The 19,897-nt window shown below is 41.6% G+C and overlaps 1 protein-coding gene across 15 annotated transcripts in view; it reads left to right on the top strand.

The window, feature by feature from the left end:
* Positions 1-19,897, top strand: part of PAPPA2 (pappalysin 2) — a 381,240-nt gene that overhangs the window by 158,304 nt on the left and 203,039 nt on the right. For 14 of the 15 annotated variants that reach the window (XR_008846570.1, XM_056532020.1, XM_056532010.1 and 11 more), the window contains one exon: positions 15,402-16,458. Coding sequence is in view for 14 of the 15 variants with exons in the window: in XM_056532020.1 (XP_056387995.1) it covers positions 15,402-16,458 (1,057 nt within the window). In the remaining variant the exon portion in view is untranslated. Of the gene's footprint in view, positions 1-781; positions 914-15,401; positions 16,459-19,897 lie in introns of those variants that run through there. The other variant, XM_056532021.1, reaches the window with a different exon arrangement.

Genomic DNA, 19,897 nt, shown 5'->3' with positions numbered 1-19,897 from the left:
ACGTCTTGAGCTTCGTTCTCTCACTTTTAGTAGTTTAACCCTTTTATTTTATAGCAATACCCAACTTTAACCACTAGAGGGAATTATTGCTTTAAAGATTTCAGTCTGAGAAATGAATATTTAGCAGAAATTGGAATTCTTTTTTCTTTTTAATGAAGAAAAGCTCATCTAGCCAGTAATGAAGCACGGACACTATTCTGGGACACTAATATTTATTGCTTTTGCTATGACCTTTTCACCAGTTCTAAGTATGCATGAAAATTGACACAGGTCCCCGGCTTGTTAAGACATCACATTACTGCCGCTGCCAGCCGGGCCCTGTGGGTTTCCTGGCCTGTGGAAGTGGACATTTGGGGGAAGCTCTTGAAGATTCTGACATATTCTGACTTTCATAGTGCAGGCAATAATATTTGTCATTGTCTAACCTGTTCTCCAGGCTCATCAATAGGTGATGCTGCTATGTATGAGAAAGCCTGCAGGAGGCAGTGTTAGTATTCTTTTTAGTTTTCCTGCTGTTCAATGTTTTCAGGGTTTCTTCTGCAGCACATCAGTTTTAGAGGAACTGTGACTTCTGTCTAATAGGTATTAGGGCTCAGGATTTTCAGTCAGGGCTGTTAGATACTTCCATTGTGACCATATGCCGTGCGCTGGATAACCACAAAAACTGTGTTTCACAGTAAATCAACAGTTTGTCTCAGATAAATGGAAATCCTCGTCAGAGACTATGCTGCCCCTGGTGGACAGGTATAATGGCAGCTACCCCCTGTTCCCAGCACATCACCGCTTCTATACCGCAAAACACCCAGCTATACTATATATGAAGGAATATAGTCTCACTGTGTGAGTTTTAACAGAGCTGTGTGCATGGAGCCTGAGCTTATAGGGTGCCTCCGTACAGCGCCATATTATGAAGGTATTCTCTTCTTAAACGTTTCTTCTAGGATGTAATACCTCTCTGTATTATGTCTTTACATCCACTGAAGTTATCTGGACAAAAGATTATCTATCTATCATCATCTATCTATCTACCTATTTATTTATTTTTTTATTTATCTATCTCATTATCTATCTCATATCATCCATCTATCTATCTATCTATCTATCTATCTATCTATCTATCTATCTAGAAGACAATACTGCAGCACTCCAAATGAAAAGTGAAAAATTGAGAAGTTTATTCCATCCAACAAGATGCATCTTGTTGGATGGAATAAACTTCACCAAACTTTACCTATCTATCTATCTACAGGGGTGGGGAAATTTTATAAAAAACTACTTGTCCAAGGGACTAAAACGGAGCAAAATCTACTTGTCCCTCATGACGATCCACTTGTCCAGACCAAGTTTTGCTTTTACACTTAAATTTTTGCCTCCTCACCCTATAATAGTCAAAACTACCTACTATAATGATACCTTTTAATTTTTCAATAACATATTCTCCGAAAAAAAAAAAATATATATATATATATTTATTTATTTATATATACTAGCTGAGTACCAGTTGTTGCCAGGTTTTTTCTTCCTCATCCTTGTTGGGGAGGAAAATCAACAAAGGAGGAAGCTTTTGACTTCACATCCCATCCCCATATATTGTTGTCATATCCCAACCCCATATCCTGTCCCCATATCCCGTCCTCCTATCTCAACCTCATATCTCCACCTCATATCCCGACCTCATATCCCGTCCTCATATCCCGACCTCATATCCCAACCTCATTTCCCGTCCTCCTATTCCATTCTCCTATCCCCTCCTCATATCCAGTCCTCCTATCCCGTCCTCATATCTCGACCTCATATCTCGACCTCCTATCCTGACCTCATATCTCAACCTCCTATCCTGACCTCATATCTCAACCTCATATCTTAACCTCCTATCCCGTCCTCATATGCCATCCTCATATTTCGACCTCATATCCCGACCTCCTATCCCATCTTCATATTCCGTCCTCATATCTCAACCTCATATCCTGTCCTCATATCTCGTCCTCATATCCCGTCCTCATATCCTGACCTCATATCCCATCATCATATCCCGACCTTATATCCTGACCTCCTATTCCGTCCTCCTGTCCTGTCCTCCTATCCTGTCCTCATATCCCGCCCTCATATCCTGACCTTATATCTCGACCTCCTATCCGGACCTCATATCCCATCCTCATATCTCGACCTCCTATCCCGACCTACTATCCCGACCTCCTCTATTTGTGAGATGGGGTGGGGCTTGCAAGCCGGATTGACACATTCACCAGGAGATGCAGAGCGGAGCTTGTGGAGTAAGGTACTGGAAGTCCCATATACTCGCATGGGACTTGAAACAAAAACACATATTTTATGTAAGGGTGTAGGTAAGGGTTAATTTAACTATCATATCTTTTTATTTGACATATAAAAGTAATATGTGTACCAAGTATTATTGAAATATCTCCAGCCGTACAGAAGTTATGTGGGAACATACATTTCGCATTGTAAGGGTTAAATTACCTATCCTATGTTTGTTGTTGACATATTAGTAACATGTGTGCCAAGTTTCATGTTAATATCTTCAGCCGTTTGAACGTGATGCTGGAGCACACACACATACATACATACATACACACACACACATACACACACACACACACACACACACACACACACATATACACATACATACACACACACACACACTCATGGGGGGAGATTTATCAAAACCTGTTCAGAGGAAAAGTTGCCCAGTTGCCCATAGCAACCAATCAGAATGCTTCTTTCCTTTTGCAGAGGCCTTGTTAAAAATGAAAGAAGCGATCTGATTGGTTGCTATGGGCAACTGGGCAACTTTTCCTCTGCACAGGTTTTGATAAATCTCCCGATTGAGTTTTCTATATATATAGATATATGTAATTGGTGAAGTGAAATTGAAATAGTAAAAGATAATTTTGCAAATTTGGTGGTTTTCTTTTCTACACCATTTACCTTGTGGCTGAGATAACATGTTGTTTTGATACTTTAGGCCGTCAGCAATACCAGAATTGTATAGTTTCCGTCATGTTTTAGTAATTTAAAAAAAATTCTGAACTTTTTTAATTGCCATTTTTTGACCCCTGTAGCTTTAAGAAAAAAAAAAATGCCAGCATACCAGGCTGTATGAGGGCTCACTTTTAGCGCCATAATCTGTTTTTTGTATCGGTACTATTTTGGTATTTATCTGAATTTTTAATCGTTTTTGAATTTTTTTTTCTGGGATATTATAAAAATTGCAGTTCTGCGGTTTGGTATTTTTTTTACATTTACGTCATTTACCGTATACGATACATAATGTTATATGTTAATAGTTTGTACAATTACGCATGCAGCGATACTAAATATGTTTATTTTTATTGTGTTTACATTTATTTATTTTTTTACACTCAAGTAGACTTTTAGGAGGAATCATTAGATTCCTCATACAGATCAATAAAGTTATATTGAACTCCAATGTCAGAGCCACGGACACAGGGAAGCAGAGGTAAGCCCTCTGGCCACCTCTATAGTGGATCTCGCGGGGGGGGGGGGGGTGATCTAAAGGGTTAGTAAAGGCAATCGCTGCATGCTGCCTATTAGCCGTGGCTGCCGGCTACTGAGAACAGCCGGGGACTGCAGAGTACAGACGGGCAGGAGTCGGGAGCCCCCCTCTATACAGACTGCTGAGCACCGATGGGGTTGTCCGAAGCAGGGCTAAGGGCCGGAAAAATTTACTTGCCAGCGCCCGGAACTGCATGTCCCGGGCGTCGGACGAATTCCACATCCCTGATCTATCATTCTATCTATCCTCTCCCAAGCATTTTGTATCTATCCATCCATACATATTCTATCTATCTATCTATCTGGCAAGAAATGGAAAGAGCAGCACATCAAGTTTTAGGAGTAAGGTGGTGCACGCAGTCCAGGTAGCCCTGGTCAGAGGCCCAAATGCAGATCCAAAAACAAAGGCGGCCAAAGCACTTGGATAAGCCACTTGTTTTTGCATTTATCCGAGTGCTTCAGCTGCCTTTGTCTATCTATCCATCTATCTCATATCTATCTATCTAATATCTATTTATCGATCTATCTTTCTAGCTATCTATCAATACCCAAGTACAGCTCCTAAAGGAGTTTTCATCTAGCTTCTCTAGACATCTACAGGCAAGTCTACAGTGATGCATGCTCCCAGCGAGTTGTACTACACTGAATTGTTGCTTACACATTGTTACACCTCGAGCATTTTACATAGTGTAAATATCATCCATAATAGATTAATGGGCTGGCTGGGATGAGGGATTTATTGGGCAGCTGACACAGAATAAATTTCAAGACCCAAATATTTAATTTATGTTTCTAAGCTGATGGCATTTGCAGTTGCCAGAGGTGTTTTTTCTGCATAGTGGATACATTCTGTATTAGAATAAATAGACTGCCTCCTATCACTGTACTTTTCATAATATAGCTGTTACGTTGGCCACTTTCCTGGCAGCCTACCTACCTACCTGGTTACCTGCTTACCTACCTTGCTACGTACCTACATAGCTACCTACCTAACTTGCTTTATAGCTAGCTACCTAGCTACCTACTTAGCTCCCTACCTACATAGCTTCCTGCCTACATATCTACCTACCTAGTTACTTAGCTAACTACCTTCTTTGCTACCTACCAACCTGGCTATCTACATAGTTTCCTACCTACCTGGCTACCTACATACCTGCCTACCTACCTGGCTAGCTACCTACGTACATAGCTATCTATCTACAAAGCTACTTACCTACCTACCTAGCTACCCACTTATGTACCTACCTATCTACCTGTCTATTTACCTACCAAAAGTGCAACTTACCTACCTACCTATTTACTTAACTTACCTACCTACCTGGCCACCTACCTACTTATACCTACATAGTAACTTTCCTACCTAGCTAGTTAACTTCCTATCTACTTACTTACCTAGCTACTCAGTTACCTACCTACTTACCTTCTTGGCTACCTACACAACTATCTACTTACTTACTTACCTTGCTACCTACCTTGCTACTTACCTACCAGCCTTGCTACCTACCCTCCTGGTTATCTATCTACCTACATAGGTACCTTCCTCACTTCTCTCTTACCTACCTACCTGGCTACCTCCACATCCTTATATATTTGTACTTGAGAGAAAGTGTGTAACACAACATGAGGGCTTGTTTTCTCTTGTAAAATGACCAAACAATGGGACTAAAACAGTAAACCACTGGGAAAAAATTAAATCTTTGAAATTGTCTTTAAAAAATGTACCAGCTTTCTTTCTAAAAGGACATTTAACATTTACATTAACATTTAATGATGTCAACGTAAAGAAGACTATAAGATTACAACTCAGTCTTTGTTTCTGCTCGACTCTCCTCAGAGTACACAGAATAAAGGGATACAGTATTCTGGTAGGGCTTCTCTCCGTCTGTTCTTGCAACCGGTGGGGGTCTCAGCAGTCGGAACCCACTGATCACAACCTCTGACATGCCTCTGGGACAGGTTATAAGTTGTCTCAAATTATATGTACTACTGCCATTAAAAACATTTGACAAGTTGATCAAACATGTCAAGCGTTGTTGACCACACCAGGTCTCACTCCTGAGACCTGCTGCAATCATGAGTTATTAGCCAGGGAAGTGGAAGGCATTGCACTCCACTCCCCGGCCGACCGAGAGATTCGTACATTTCTTAACATAGACTTCTATGCAGAGAAATAGATGGATCCCCTGGCCAGCCCTGGAGCAGAGCACAATGCCCACCGCCTACCAACTGTGATTTCAAGTCCCATTGTGACATTTTTTGGGTTATCAAAACTGTGGTCAGGCTGGGATTTGCAGCATTAGAATGTCTATATGTGTCCTTAATGTGCCCATGTGAAGTCAACCTTAGTCTATTACCAGTGACCAGCCTCAGAAAACAACTGGTAACTGCAACCAGGATCGGAAGCCAAGGAAATTCTTCACTGAGTTCAAGAAGCAGACACATACTAACATCAACTCCTCAGAGGCGACTGTGTGAATCAGACCTCCATGTTAGAATTGCTGCAACTAAACTAATACTGACGGAGAGAAATTAGAAGCAACCTTAACAGGCAAAGGAGATCAGTCCAGTGGAAATCTGGTATCCGGTCCAAATCTGAAATTTCTGGTTCCAACCACTGTATCATTGTAAGGGCCAGAGAATTGGATGTGAAGGCAAACGTGCTCAGCATGGCTACCACAACATTATACAGCACGCGTCATCCCCTTCTGCTTTCTTCTTACTTGGCTTTAACTTTGTTTTGAAAAGGACTGACCGAAAACACAACTCTAGACAGCATGACTAAAGCAAAAAAAAAGCTGCACTTGAACATAAAAGCTTATAATCCTTATTAATTCCATTTAAACCTATATACTCGAATCAAAAAAACGGAACCTATCAGGCTGACTATAGGATAAGTAGAGTAATAGAGGTGGTAGAGATAGAAAGACTTAAATGAGTATTCTGGAGAGTTAATTCAATGTTTTTACCTGTCACTGATCCCATGCCACTTCTGTTCTTACAGTGTCATGTCACCAAGTGCTTTCCTTTTTCCTCTGGACACATAGGAAATGCCTGCTTAACCATTCAATGGCTGCGATGAGTCATCACTTTGGCCAATGATTGACTGAGTAGGAATTTCCTGTGTTGGGAGGAGAACAGAAAGTGTGGACTGACCCTAATGGTATATCACTGGCGTCAGATCACCTGCTAACGAGTTAGTGTTGTATTTTTCTCTTACTTTTATTTATCCCAGTAGAGACCATTCAAATGTGAAATTATTTATATCAGTCAGGCTTTTTATTTTACTAAAATAAGTGTATGATCCAACGAGCCACCAAGTGCCAAAATGGTTATACACCAACTGGTCATATAATGTGTAGGGTGGCCTCCTTATTCTCCCCTGACAGATGAGGGCAGGAGTCTAGAAGCAGTTTATCTCCTGTAGGAATAAGAGATTGGGTTTTTCTTACTTCTAAACATATGCCAGTGGGAAAGAGTCAGGACACCCACATAAACACATAGACCTTACATAGTTAGTGGGTCAGGCCAAAGTTAGCAGCTTTGACTGCCTTACATCTAATATTTATGGACATCTTTAAAGGGAATCTGCAATCACTTTCATGGTGCCCACGGGTCATTATGCCAGTCCTTGGCGGCTTCTCCCCTCCCTACCAGCCTTGATTGATAGATTTCCCTCTGTTTGGGTATAGGTAGAGATATATCAATGGAGGCTGATGGGAAAGCCACCAAGGACCGCCCTGATGAGTGCAGACAGGTTCCCTTTAAGGACATTTCAAGATCAGTAGCAATACCTATATAGCTTTTTGCTCCAGTAATGTCTAATTGGTATTAGGTGGCCTAATCTGTAGCAAGAAAATGTTACTACACTATTACACTCAGAGATAAGATTGATAAGAGACAGGAGGAAAAGTCATGATTGATCAAACCAGGCTATATTTTTGTGAATTTTATTTTTCAGGTTTTGGCATGTTCTTACCAGCCTCAATTCCTGTACTTAATAGAATACATTGTAGTATGCTCGATCTGTACTTTTCACTTATTCTGCATACATCAATAGTTTTGCCTTTAAATGGGTTATCAAGCTATTAAAAGTATATCCCCTATTCCCAGGATAGGGGATAAGTGTCTGGTCTCAGGGACCACCCGTGATCCCAAGAGCACGACCTGACTCTACCAGCTGAGCACTCTGGTCCCCACCTTCCAAGATATAGGTTGTCAGGGCAGTGATGACCTGCTTAGCCAATCATCAGCCACAGCAGTGCCGTCATCTGCATCATTTGATGATTGGTTGATCGGGCCATCACTATTGAGACAAGTATGGCTTAGCGGGAGAGGCAGGCCCTGTTCTGGAGACCGTGGGGGGTCCCAGCAGCTGAACACCCTTTGATCAGGCACTTTAAGTTTAAGTTTTTAATAGCTGGATAATCTGGCCATTTTCCAGTTAATTATGTCCCAAAATGAATATCCACTGTCATTCTTAATCAATTTCAGTAGTATTTTTCTGGAGGCAATTTGGTTTTGGATATCCTTCACTTAGGGATAAACCACAATATTCCTCAGGCACAGGTAAGTGACTGTAGCAGGCTTAAAAAGGTAATGCTGGGTAGAGATAGGTGGGGGAAAGATTAGGGATTTGTATTGGCCCTTTAACTAGCACCCTGTGGGTCAGACCAGGAGTATCAAGAGGAGATGAGGCAGCATGGCATCAGCCAGAAAGTAAGAGTGGAGAATGGACAAAAGCCCTGCCGTGATGAGTGCTAAGAGATACAGTAACCTGCCAAGGGCTGACTGCCAGCATAACCTACAAATGGCTTATCTTCTACTGGACCATGTGGCCCATTATAGTGTCAGAGCCAGGGTTCACTGTGATGAATGCTAAGAGGTACAGTACCCTGCTGGAGGCTGACTGCCAGCATAACCTTTAAATGGCTTGTCTTTTCCACCTTGTGGCCCATTATGTTGTCAGAGCCTGGGTCCACTGGAATATTCATTGGTGGGCAAGTCATACTGAGGTTCTGGTAGATCTGGTGTGATACACTTTTGCAGAGACCTATTAAAGAAACCTGCAACTAATATGGCTGTAGACAATGGGAAAAATTATATTGTGGAAAGGTTGTGTTCACTGCCCATCTACTTCCACTTTGTAACTCCTTGTACATTAAAGAGTCAGTGGTAATAGCTTCTACTGTACTTAAGCAGAAAAAAAAACAAGTAACTGGTAGAAAGGTGATGTTCTTTTACGTAGCTACAAAATGTATCATCCTCAGATTAGCTTTATTAGTTTTAATAATTTCTCCGCAATCATAGGGTTTTAGCCGTACGTGTCATTAAAGATTAGTAGAGAATTCTGCAGCTTTACATGAATGTCTGTAAAAAATGCAAATGTTCTCTTATAATTAAAGAGAACTTAGAGCAGTGGTGGAAACACAGAAAATAATGACCAGGTAATGGTGGAAAGAAACTTCTGTAACCCATAGGCAACACAGTTACAATGATGTATTACTCCTGTAGTCTGTATGACATATCCATTTAAAGGACAACTGCAGCGCAACATACACTTATCCCCTATCTACAAGATAGGGGATAAGTGTTTGATCGCGGGGGGTCCGACCGCTGGGACCCCCACGATCTCCTGTACGGGGCCGCGGCTGTTCATGACGTTGCGGCCGGCACACCTCCTCCATGCATCTCTATGGGAGAGGCGGGGAGTCAGTGTTCGTGCCTCCCCGGCTCCCCCATAGAACTGAATGGGGACGGGGAGGAGAAGGCGTCACCGTCAACCTCTAGGTCAACGCTACGCGCCTTAGCGCTCACTATGAGCGCTAATGGCGGCGCCCCATTAGGGAGATCTCGGGGGATCCCAGCGGTCACCCCCCCCCCCCCCCCGCGATCAAACACTTATCCCCTATCTTGTAGATAGGGGATAAGTGTATATTGCGCTGCAGTTGTCCTTTAATAAATTGTCTTACAGAAGCCCTGTATTTCACAAGCATTAGGTAAGAGGAAGAATTTGGCAAACCCTGCTGTACTTTGTGTTAACTTACCAATATAGTGTTATCACACATTGTAATGGCTTCAGCATGTTTTGCTTTAAATATCTCTGACAGGAAGTTGTGGTGTTCTTTCATTTTCAGTATGGTGTTGTCTTAGCAGTTCCTCCATCTCTCCTAAGACAGCACATTATCCTCTGCTGTGCCAGGAGGCTTAGCTGGATTTTGTCTCTGCTCTAGCCTAGAGTGATGTCACAACCTACATCACCATTGTCATGTCCCATGCTCCGGCAGCCTGCACCGGCCGCAAGCGCATTGTCCCCTTGTCCCCTGCTGCCAGCGGGGCTGGGATTCACATCGCGGGACTCGCCTGCATGTGAATCCCAGCCCATCACTCACCACTTTCCCCTGCTGCCTCTGCTTTGTCTCAGCTCCGGCGTGCGTGTTCCCTTCCCTTAGGGTGCGCGTGAGCCGGAGCTCAAAATTTTAAAGGACCAGTACACCTATAATTATTGTGTAAACCTGACACTATCCTATAAGTCCATGCACCTCCCACACTTCCCTGCCGGATCTTCAGTGCCTCTAGCCTGAGATTAAGCATTCCATATTGCCTGTTTGCCTTACCCGTGTATCCAGACCTTCCGCTATGTTATTGGACTCTGCACCTTTGCCGCCGGCCTTGACCTTCTGCTACATTCTTCGGTACCTCACCTTGCCCAGCTACCTGTGTGGTCGAGCCGCGTCTGGTGTAGCGACCAGGGTATCACCTGCCGCAGCAAGCCCATCCTGCCTTGCGTCGGGCTCTGGTGAAGACCAGCAGCACCTTAGACTCCGCTCCCCGATACAGTCCAAGTCATCAGCCACACAGGTTAGAGGATCCACATCCAGCTCCGTTACAACCATCTACCTATTGTATACACATATATTTTTATTGGGGTATTTAGGGAAGAATGAGGTGTGTTAGCAGCATGCTGCTCCAGGCAGAGGAGCAGACAGGAAATTATGAAAGCAGGTTCTTCAGACTATTTTGCTCTATAGAGCAATACTTTGGCAGGAGTGCTGTGGAAGGGGAGTATGAAGGGTTGATGGGCTGGGATGAAGAGTAGTGTTGAGCGGCATAGGCCATATTCGAATTTGCGAATATTCACGAATATATGGACGAATATTCGTCATATATTCGCTAAATTTGCATATTCATAATATTCTCGTTTTATTTTCGCATATGCGAAGATTCGCGTATGCGAAAATTACCATATGCGCAAATTAGCATATACAAAAATTAGTATAAGCGAAAAATCGCATAAGCGAAAATTAACATATGCAAACATTTACATAAACGAAAATTAGCAGATGCGAAAATTAGCATATGCTAATTTTCGCATATGCGTCAATTCGCACGCCAGTCTCACACAGTAGTATTAGAGCCTTCTTTACACCACACAAGCTGGAAGCAGAAAGGGATGATCACTGTGATGTGTACTGTGAAAAAAAAAATTATAATAAATAAAATATTCGTCATTACGAATATATAGTGCTATATTCGCGAATATTAGCAAATTCACGAATATGCGATATTCGCGAATAAAATTTGCATTGCAAATATTCGCGAGCAACACTAATGAAGAGCTAAGGAAAGCAATGCATATTGGTAATTGTAATACTGAGCAACTGTTTAACCAGGAAGTAGGAAAATGACATGGTAGAGGAGAGAACTACAGATACACTAACCCATGGATTTTGAATACCCTTTTAACCTTTATAAACTGCATGAAGGGTTTACTCCCATAAGTTAAAGGGGTACTCCAGTGGAAAACATTTTTTTTTTTAATCAACTGGTGCCGGAAAGTTTTGTAAATTACTTCTATTTAAAAATGTTTATCCTTCTAGTACTTGTAAGGAGATCTGATCTTATCTAGGTACCCCTGGTAGCGAACTTTGGTGGTTAGCTTGATTTAAGTCTTTATCTGGATCCAGGAGAATGAATCTACCAGAAATAACACGTAACAACAGTTTGTCCGATCAAATTCATTCTAGTTTATTCATCAGTCTGTAAGCACATATTAAAGGGGGGGTTGCACCCCTCCTGCCGTCACTCAAATATTTGGTATAATCTCTAGCCTATAATATTAGGTATACGGAGGTTTATGGAATAATTCATGGGAGAGACAGATGATTGTTAAAGACATAACACTTTGTAGAATAGGAAGTCCTAATATGGTTAATTAACCTTCGCGGCTACATTCCTAGCAAAGAGATCACATGAAATGCTGACAGGATAAAGACACTGTGTGATGGATGCATACAATACAGTAACCGCTTCAGTACTTATCAGCTGCTATATGCTCCACAGGAAGTTCTTTTCTTTTTGAATTTCCTTTCTGTCTGACCACAGTGCTCTCTGCTGACACCTCTGTCCATTTTAGGAACATCCAGAGAAGGAGCAAATCCCAATAGCAAACCTCTCCTGCTCTGAACAGTTCCTGACATGGACAGAGGTGTCAGCAGAGAGCACTGAGGTCAGACAGAAAGGAAATTCAAAGAGAAAAGAACTTATTGGGGAGCATATAACGGCTGATAAGTACTGGAAGGATTAAGATTTTTAAATAGAAGTAATTAACAAATTTGTTTAACTTTCCGGCACCAGTTGATTTTAAAAAAAAAATGTTTTCAGCAGAGTACCACTTTAAGTATAGTGGTCGGCTATCTTCATCAGGCCCATAGAGTTGAATGGAGCTGCAAAACACTTGTCAAATGTTCCTTTCAAAGTGGGGGTTGTGATCAATGCGGCTCCCAGCAGTCGGGACCCCACTGATCAAACTCTCATCCTTCATCCACCAGACAGGGTATAAATGTATTTTCTGGGAATGGTTTATATGGCTGTTTTTTGAAAAGGCACTTTTTAATAGAAGTAATTAATCTTAATTCTATCTATCTCATATCTATCTATCTATCTATCTATCTATCTATCTATCTATCTATCTATCTATCTCATATCTATCTTTATCTATCTACCTATCTATCTATCTACCTATCTGTCTATCTATCTATCTATCTATGTATCTCATATCTATCTACCTATCTATCTTCTCTCGATCCATATCTATGTGCATTTTGCTATCCACATCTAACACTGGAAGTCACAATGAACTTTCGACAGGCACCATATGCATGTAAGTGGATATTAAAATATGCAACAGCCTTTTAGGTATCAAGCTCCAATGTGAAGTCCTAATACATCATCCTCTACAAGCAGATAAATATTTCAGATACCTCTTAAGGACCTTACGTTTTTTCCCACTTTATTTGTGAATTGCACTTGTCTGCCTGCCCTAAGGTTGTGAAAACTCGCGCTTCTGCCTTAATTATAGAGGAAAGGTGGTGCAAAATGGAAAAATCGCTTTTCTTAAGTCAATTGTCTTGCTGTTTTGACTTGCTAGGAAAATGTTTATCAAAATCAGCAGATTGAAATAGGTTCTTTATGTTAATTGGGAAATGCACTTTTTACAATGTGTTGATTAGGTCTTTGGGAAACTAATGATACTATGAATCCCGGAGACTACCTGCAACTTCATGATAATTGCAATTCACACTAAAAAGATATTTTCTGAAGTCATTGGGACAAAAATCAAATTGGCTTTATTACCCTGCCCTCTCTTTACTGGCTCTCAAATGGGTTGAAGGTGATTTCACTTTATCATGACAAGTTATGAATTTAAAGGGGTATTCCTATCTCATAAAGTGATTGCACATCACTAGGATATGCCATCACTTAAAGGGGTATTTTAATTAAGTTAAAAAGCAAACTACACCTCGCTCAGTCCAGTGCTAGTGTTGTGGTAAAATTGCAGCCCCTGATGAAACAGTGGCACTTCCAATGATCAGCTGTTCAGCCAAGTTTCGGCTACTGCGCAGGTGAGAGCACACACACCCATCTCTGTGATGTTTGGCAAAACTGCCATAAGAAGCAATCAATGGCAGAGCCATTCTGCTCATTGTAACAAGGAGGACTTTGAAATAATACTGGATCACCCGGCGCTGATCAGAACAAGAAGAGCAGGACAACGGAACTTTTAGGTGAGTAACTTTATTGGTCCACCATGCAACGCGTTTCGCTGTGCATGCGCAGCGAAACGCGTTGCATGCTGGACCAATAAAGTTACTCACCTGAAAGTTCAGTTGTCCTGCTCTTCTTGTTCTGATCAGTGCCGGGTGATCCTCCTTGTTACATATATCCCTACAGGACGGCTGCAGATGGAACTTATTTGACACACGCTTTACATTGTTGTATATGTTACACAACCAACTTTGGTAAGTGGCCGTCTTCCTCCTCCACCTCCGCGGGTTTACTTAAAGTCCTGCACATGAGAGCGCCTTCTTTCTTTCTCTCTTCTCAGATTCTGCTCATTGTGCCATTCTGCTATATTCAGTGAATTGCGTGCAAGAGACAGGGCCCCGTCGGCTCAATTTACATATTCATGGTCTTTGACTCTACCTCCTAGTGACATGGAGTCACTGGTAACGTGAGCGCTCTGCTCTTTGCATAGAGCACATGTGCCAACTAAGCACTCACGTGACCAACGACTCCACATCACTAGAATGTAGAGTCACAGACCATGAATATGTAAATTAAGCCGTCATGGCTCCACCACTAGCAAGCAATTTACTGAATATAGCATATGATCTTCTGGGGGACATATCTTAGGGCCTATTGGACATATTTAAGTAATTGACCCCTCGTCAGACTCCTGTTCCACCACACTATAACCCAGTGTATTGGGTTTAATGTGGGTGAACAAGCTGTAAGAAATAATCCACAACTAAAAATAGATAACAGTCCTAACTTATCTCTTTACACTCCCTAGACAGGTCACAGAACATGCACACAAAATTCTTCCATAGAGATTTACTATGCCCTGCACACATTAGTAAAGCTCAGCTCATTTTCGGTCTGCTGGATTTACTAGAAGGTGCATGCCTCTTAGTAAATCCATTGGTTCAGTGGCTGCAGTGGCACCCAGTGCACAAATATACACTACCTCAACTTTAGGTGTTACTAAGTTGGCCCTGTGAGGAGGACATGCCCTCTACCATGCGAGGCTGAGTCCCCTTTCTTCCCCCTTTCAGCCTCCTTCACATATTCTTGGCGTGAACAGCGTATATACTACAAAGTTAAACATTTTTGCACAGAGATGGCGATTTTAGAGCAAACATCTCCATCTCTGTGACTTTGGTTAAATCTAGTGAAACCTCTTTGAGAAGACCTCTCAAAACTGCATATAAAAGTGGTCTACTATAGTGGCGTCCCTCTCAAAAAAAATGCCTACTAAGCATTATGGAGGGTATTTATCATTTTTACCTATTGTCAGTTTCTTTCTACCCGTTTTATTTTTTTATTTTGGTTTTTACGGACGTGCGCCAAATTTATCTTTGGTGCATACCATATTCTACATTTGGTATGTGTGTTTTCCATGTCAGAATATTGTTGGCGGTGATTTGCGCCAAACATTCATCAAAAACAGGCAAATTATCACCCAAAAAAAACAGGCAAATTAGCGCAAATGATAAATTACTGACCACTGCAAAAATCATACAGAGGAACGTCAAAATCCTAGCAAGTTTACAGAATTACAGTGGAGAAAATGCACCAAACTTTGGCGCAAAAAGACACTGCCAAAAAAAATGTGCCAAACATACGCAATAAAAGACACATAAATCCGTTGATAAATACCTCCCTATATGTGGTTGGCTTAAAATCTGTCTGGATAAGGGGGTGGCTTTTTGGAGAGGTTTTGTTGTAAATAGTTTATAAATTTACATTAACATGGATTTTGCCAGTTCCTTACCAGCTCTCTCTTGTACTTCCTCTTCCAGGTATGTTTGACAATTGCTCACATGTGGCCAGTGACCGTGGATGGTCCATCGGGATTCGCCCAACAATAGCAGAGGCAAAGAGAGATGCACGTTTCTACTTCTCACTCCGAACTGACCGCTCTCAGAGTGCTACAGTCTTGATGTCTCCACATCGCTACCAACCTGGCACCTGGACTCATCTTGCTGCCAGTTATGATGGAGGACAAATTATACTCTATGTTAACGGAGCTCAGGTTTCTAGGGCCAAAGGTCAATTAGGACCCCTCCATAGTCCCTTTATTTCTTTATGCAGATCTCTTATGCTTGGAGGAGACAACTCAGAAACTGGTAACTACTATCGAGGTCATCTTTTCTCCTTACGCCTGTGGTCAGAAACTAGAACTCAACATCAGTTAAGAGCGGAAGCCTTGAGAAGATCCTCGCAAACATTACCACTAATGCAAAGTCACTCAATACTGTCCAGTAATATCTGGAGTTTATATAAAGATGGAGTTCATCCGGAAATTATACCAGGAGTTATACCAGAAATGGAAATCATCTCCACTATTTCACTTCCTGCTTGTGGTAGAACACTTTGTGATTTGCCTGATGTGACTAGAGGGTATAGCAGGACGGGAGTAAAATGGGAAAAAGTGGTCAATTACCGGGTGATAAATGTGTGTGAAGATGGTGGATCCAGACCATTGGTAAGCAATGAACAGATTCAGAGACAACATGAGGCCTTGTCCAATGCATACAGTCCACATGGCATATATTGGCAACTTAATGTAGTAGAGATTCATAATTCCAGTTTACGGAATCGAGTAGTATTGCCTGGATGTGAACCAGGCAGAGTTGGCAATGATCAGTGTGACCCTGAATGTAAACACCCCCTTACTGGCTATGACGGTGGAGATTGTGATTTCTTCAGGCCTTGTAGTTCCAGTAAGAAGGGTGATGGGGTGTGCCACCTTGATTGCAACACTGCAAGGGATGACTATGATGATGGAGACTGTTGTCCGAAAAAAGAATATGGAAACAGTACAAGGACTTGCTTTGATCCTGATGCAAAGGGAAGGTAAGAAATAATTCTAAACTCTTATGTGACTTATTGGTTTATGTAATTTTCCAAAAATGTTGAGCACGCACAAATCTGAAATTTTCTGAAGTAAGATAATGGCACTGAACATCACAGGACATTTGGGTACACCACTTGAAATTTTTTTTTTTTTAAATCAACTGGTGCCAGAAAATTAAACAGATTTGTAAATTACTTCTATTAAAAAATCTTAATCCTTCCAGTACTTATCAGCTGCTGTTATGATCTCCAGGAAGCTCTTTTCTTTTTTAATTTCATTTCTGTCTGACCACAGTGCTCTCTGCTGACACCTCTGTCCATATCACGAACTATCCAGAGTAGGAGCAAATCCCCATAGAAAGCCTATACTGCTCTGGACAGTTCCTAAAATGGGCAGAGGTGTCAGCAGAGATCACTGTGGTCAGGCAGAAAGGAAATTCAAAAAGAAAATAACTTCCTGTGGATCATAACAGCAGCTGATAAGTACTGGAAGGATTAAGATTTTTTAATAGAAGTAATTTACAAATCTGTTTAAAGGAGTAGTCCAGTGGTGATTCAGTGGTGAGCAACTTATCCCCTATCCTAAGGATAGGGGATAAGTTGCAGATCGCGGGGGGTCCGACCGCTGGGGCCCCCTGCGATCTCCTGTACGGAGCCCCGACAGCACGCGGGAAGGGGGAGTGTCGACCTCCGCACGAGGCGGCGGCCGACACGCCCCCTCAATACAACTCTATGGCAGAGCCGAAGCGCTGCCTTCGGCAATCTCCGGCTCTGCCATAGAGATGTATTGAGGGGGCGTGTCGGCCGCCGCCTCGTGCGGGGGTCGACACCCGCTATCTCGGCGGAGAGCCGGGGCCCCGTACAGAGAGATCGCAGGGGGCCCCAGCGGTCGGACCCCCTGCGATCTCAAACTTATCCCCTATCCTTAGGATAGGGGATAAGTTTTTCACCACTGGACTACCCCTTTAACTTTCTGGCACCAGTTGATAAAAAAAAAAAAATGTTTTCCAGTGGATTCCAGACATGGGACCTATATCTACAAGACAAATATTTCATAGCCTGTAAATATATCACAAATGTTAAACGTAACATTTGTATGAAATTAGAAAAGATTAGTACTGCAACATATCCACATAATTATTTTACCTATCCATTTTCCTTTAGATAGGAACTTCTATATATCTGCATCATGTAGCATGCAATCTGAAAATCTAAGTTTTAACAAAATTGTTACGAATGTATATCTAGGTAAAGGCATTATCCAGCTTATAAAAATAATGCTGAGACCAACTGTTTCTGTCATTAAACTGGTGCCAGGCTTATGCTCCACTGAATATGATGTGGGATAATGCCATATCATTTAAAGCCTTATTGTCATTTAAGAAGAAACTTTTGACATATTGTAGAGACATGCCAAAGGTCTTGATTAGTGAGGGTCCGGTTGTTGTGACCCCTACTGATCACTACTGATCACTGACGAACTCAGAAGAGTGCTTAGCTGACTACTTGTTTTCCTGGCTGTCTTCTTATTTTAGGAGACAGAACCTGTAGAAAGTCTATGCAGTCTGTTACCGGCAGTGAGGAGACAGCGAGAAGAACTTAGGAGAACTTCTCCCAGCTAACTCTAGCGAATGGTGGGAGTCTTCGCACCCAGACCCCCACCAATTGAAATCTTTGACATTTTTTTTTTAGATGACAGTAACTCTTTTAAAGGTAATCTATTCCCAGTGTCACCTGCACTAACCTGTCGGTACCGACAGATAGTGCAGGTGACACTGATGACAACGGTACTCACCTTTTCCAGTTCCCTGGATCTTCGGTAGTTTCCACCGTTAGCTCCAGTCCCGGGAGCCGGCTTGGGGCACGGGCGGAGCTTACTGACATTACCGCGGCTGCTTCCTGCTGGGTCCCGCTGTGAGAGAACAGCAGCGGTGATGTCAGTAAGCTCCGCTCATGCCCCAAGATGGGTGTCCAGAGCGGAGCTAACGAAGGAGATTACCAAAGATCCCTGCCACGGAACTGGACAAGGTGAGTACCGTTGTCATCAGTCTGAATGTAGTAACAGAAAATGAAAAGAATAAGGCACTCTCATTGGAAGGATTCCAAGTATATATTGTAACATTCATGCAACGCGTTTCGTTGCGTTTGGGCAGCTTCATCAGGATGCCCAATGAAGCTTCCCATGCGCAGCAAAAACGCGTTGCATGAATGTTACAATAAAGCTACTCTTCTGATCCACGGATCCATGTATTTTTAAATCTGAACAGCACCGGGTATCCTGTTAGTTTCTGAAGTCCTTTTATAGTGAATGTAGTAACAAGTATAAACCCAAGAGGAGACCTCAGGTGACCAAAAGGTCCTCGGGAGCCATAGTGAATTGATGGACTTCACAAAATGGTGCTTCAGACTGTTAAAGAAAGTCCTATGTCTATACCAGAAAAAACAGAAAAGACTAGGATAAAACAATAAAGATTTATTTGGTTGGACAATGCGTTTTGAGTAGTATTGAGCGCGACTATTCGAAATATCGGCACTTCGTGATTTTGTGAATATTTAGAATATAGCGCTATATATTTGTAATGATGAATATTCTTTTTTTTTCTTCACAGTACACATCACAACAATAATAGTTTGTGTTAGATAGGGTAGGTTAGTTTAGCAGATTGGTTCTAGTGTAGGGTATAGTGCTAGTTAGTTGAAAGATATAATAGGTATAATCGCGCATGCGCACTATATGATTTTCATTAAGATTTTATCATGGGGAAAAGGGTGAACGAACAGAGCGAATTTCACGAACATAGGACAAATATTTGTCATATATTCGTGAAATACGGCAAATTCGAATATGGCCCCTGCCGCATGTTGTAGCCATTCTTCTGGCCACCTGACGTCTCCTCGTAGGTCTAAACTACATAATATTCAGGAAACCTGTAGGTTCCTTGTAGGTCTATCCTTGTAAAATTTTTGCTTATGTTTGGTATAGAAATGCCTATTATTTGTAAAATATTAAAAGAAGATTTTATAATCATGCTATAATATTGTGCAACAATAAGACTCAATAAGATTAATGACCATGAAAACTATATTTATTTGCACCCAAATAGGTCATTTTACATAAAATAAAAAATCCCTCCATGTCTTCACCGGAAAGCTGCTTCTTGATATGTTGCATTAGCAACATCGCCTGTTCATTGTTTCCTGCCATACAAATAAAGATTAACATAGACACATAAAAAGAGATATAAACAAACAATTTGAATTGCTAATTTACACATATTTTAAGCGAATCTCAATCTTGCATGAAATGAATATACACTATTTGACAAATATGCTGACGGATTGTTTTTTTTCCTTGCCGGATGCTATTTCACTGACTTTTCCCATTTATTAAATTTAAGGCATTTATTAATTCAGCTGAACCAAGAAATAAATTAATCAA

This window comes from Hyla sarda, chromosome 7, assembly GCF_029499605.1.
Source record: "Hyla sarda isolate aHylSar1 chromosome 7, aHylSar1.hap1, whole genome shotgun sequence".
Classification (NCBI taxonomy): Eukaryota; Metazoa; Chordata; class Amphibia; order Anura; family Hylidae; genus Hyla; species Hyla sarda.
Note: the sequence above shows the minus strand (reverse complement) of the source record. Positions and strands in the feature narration are given on the sequence as shown.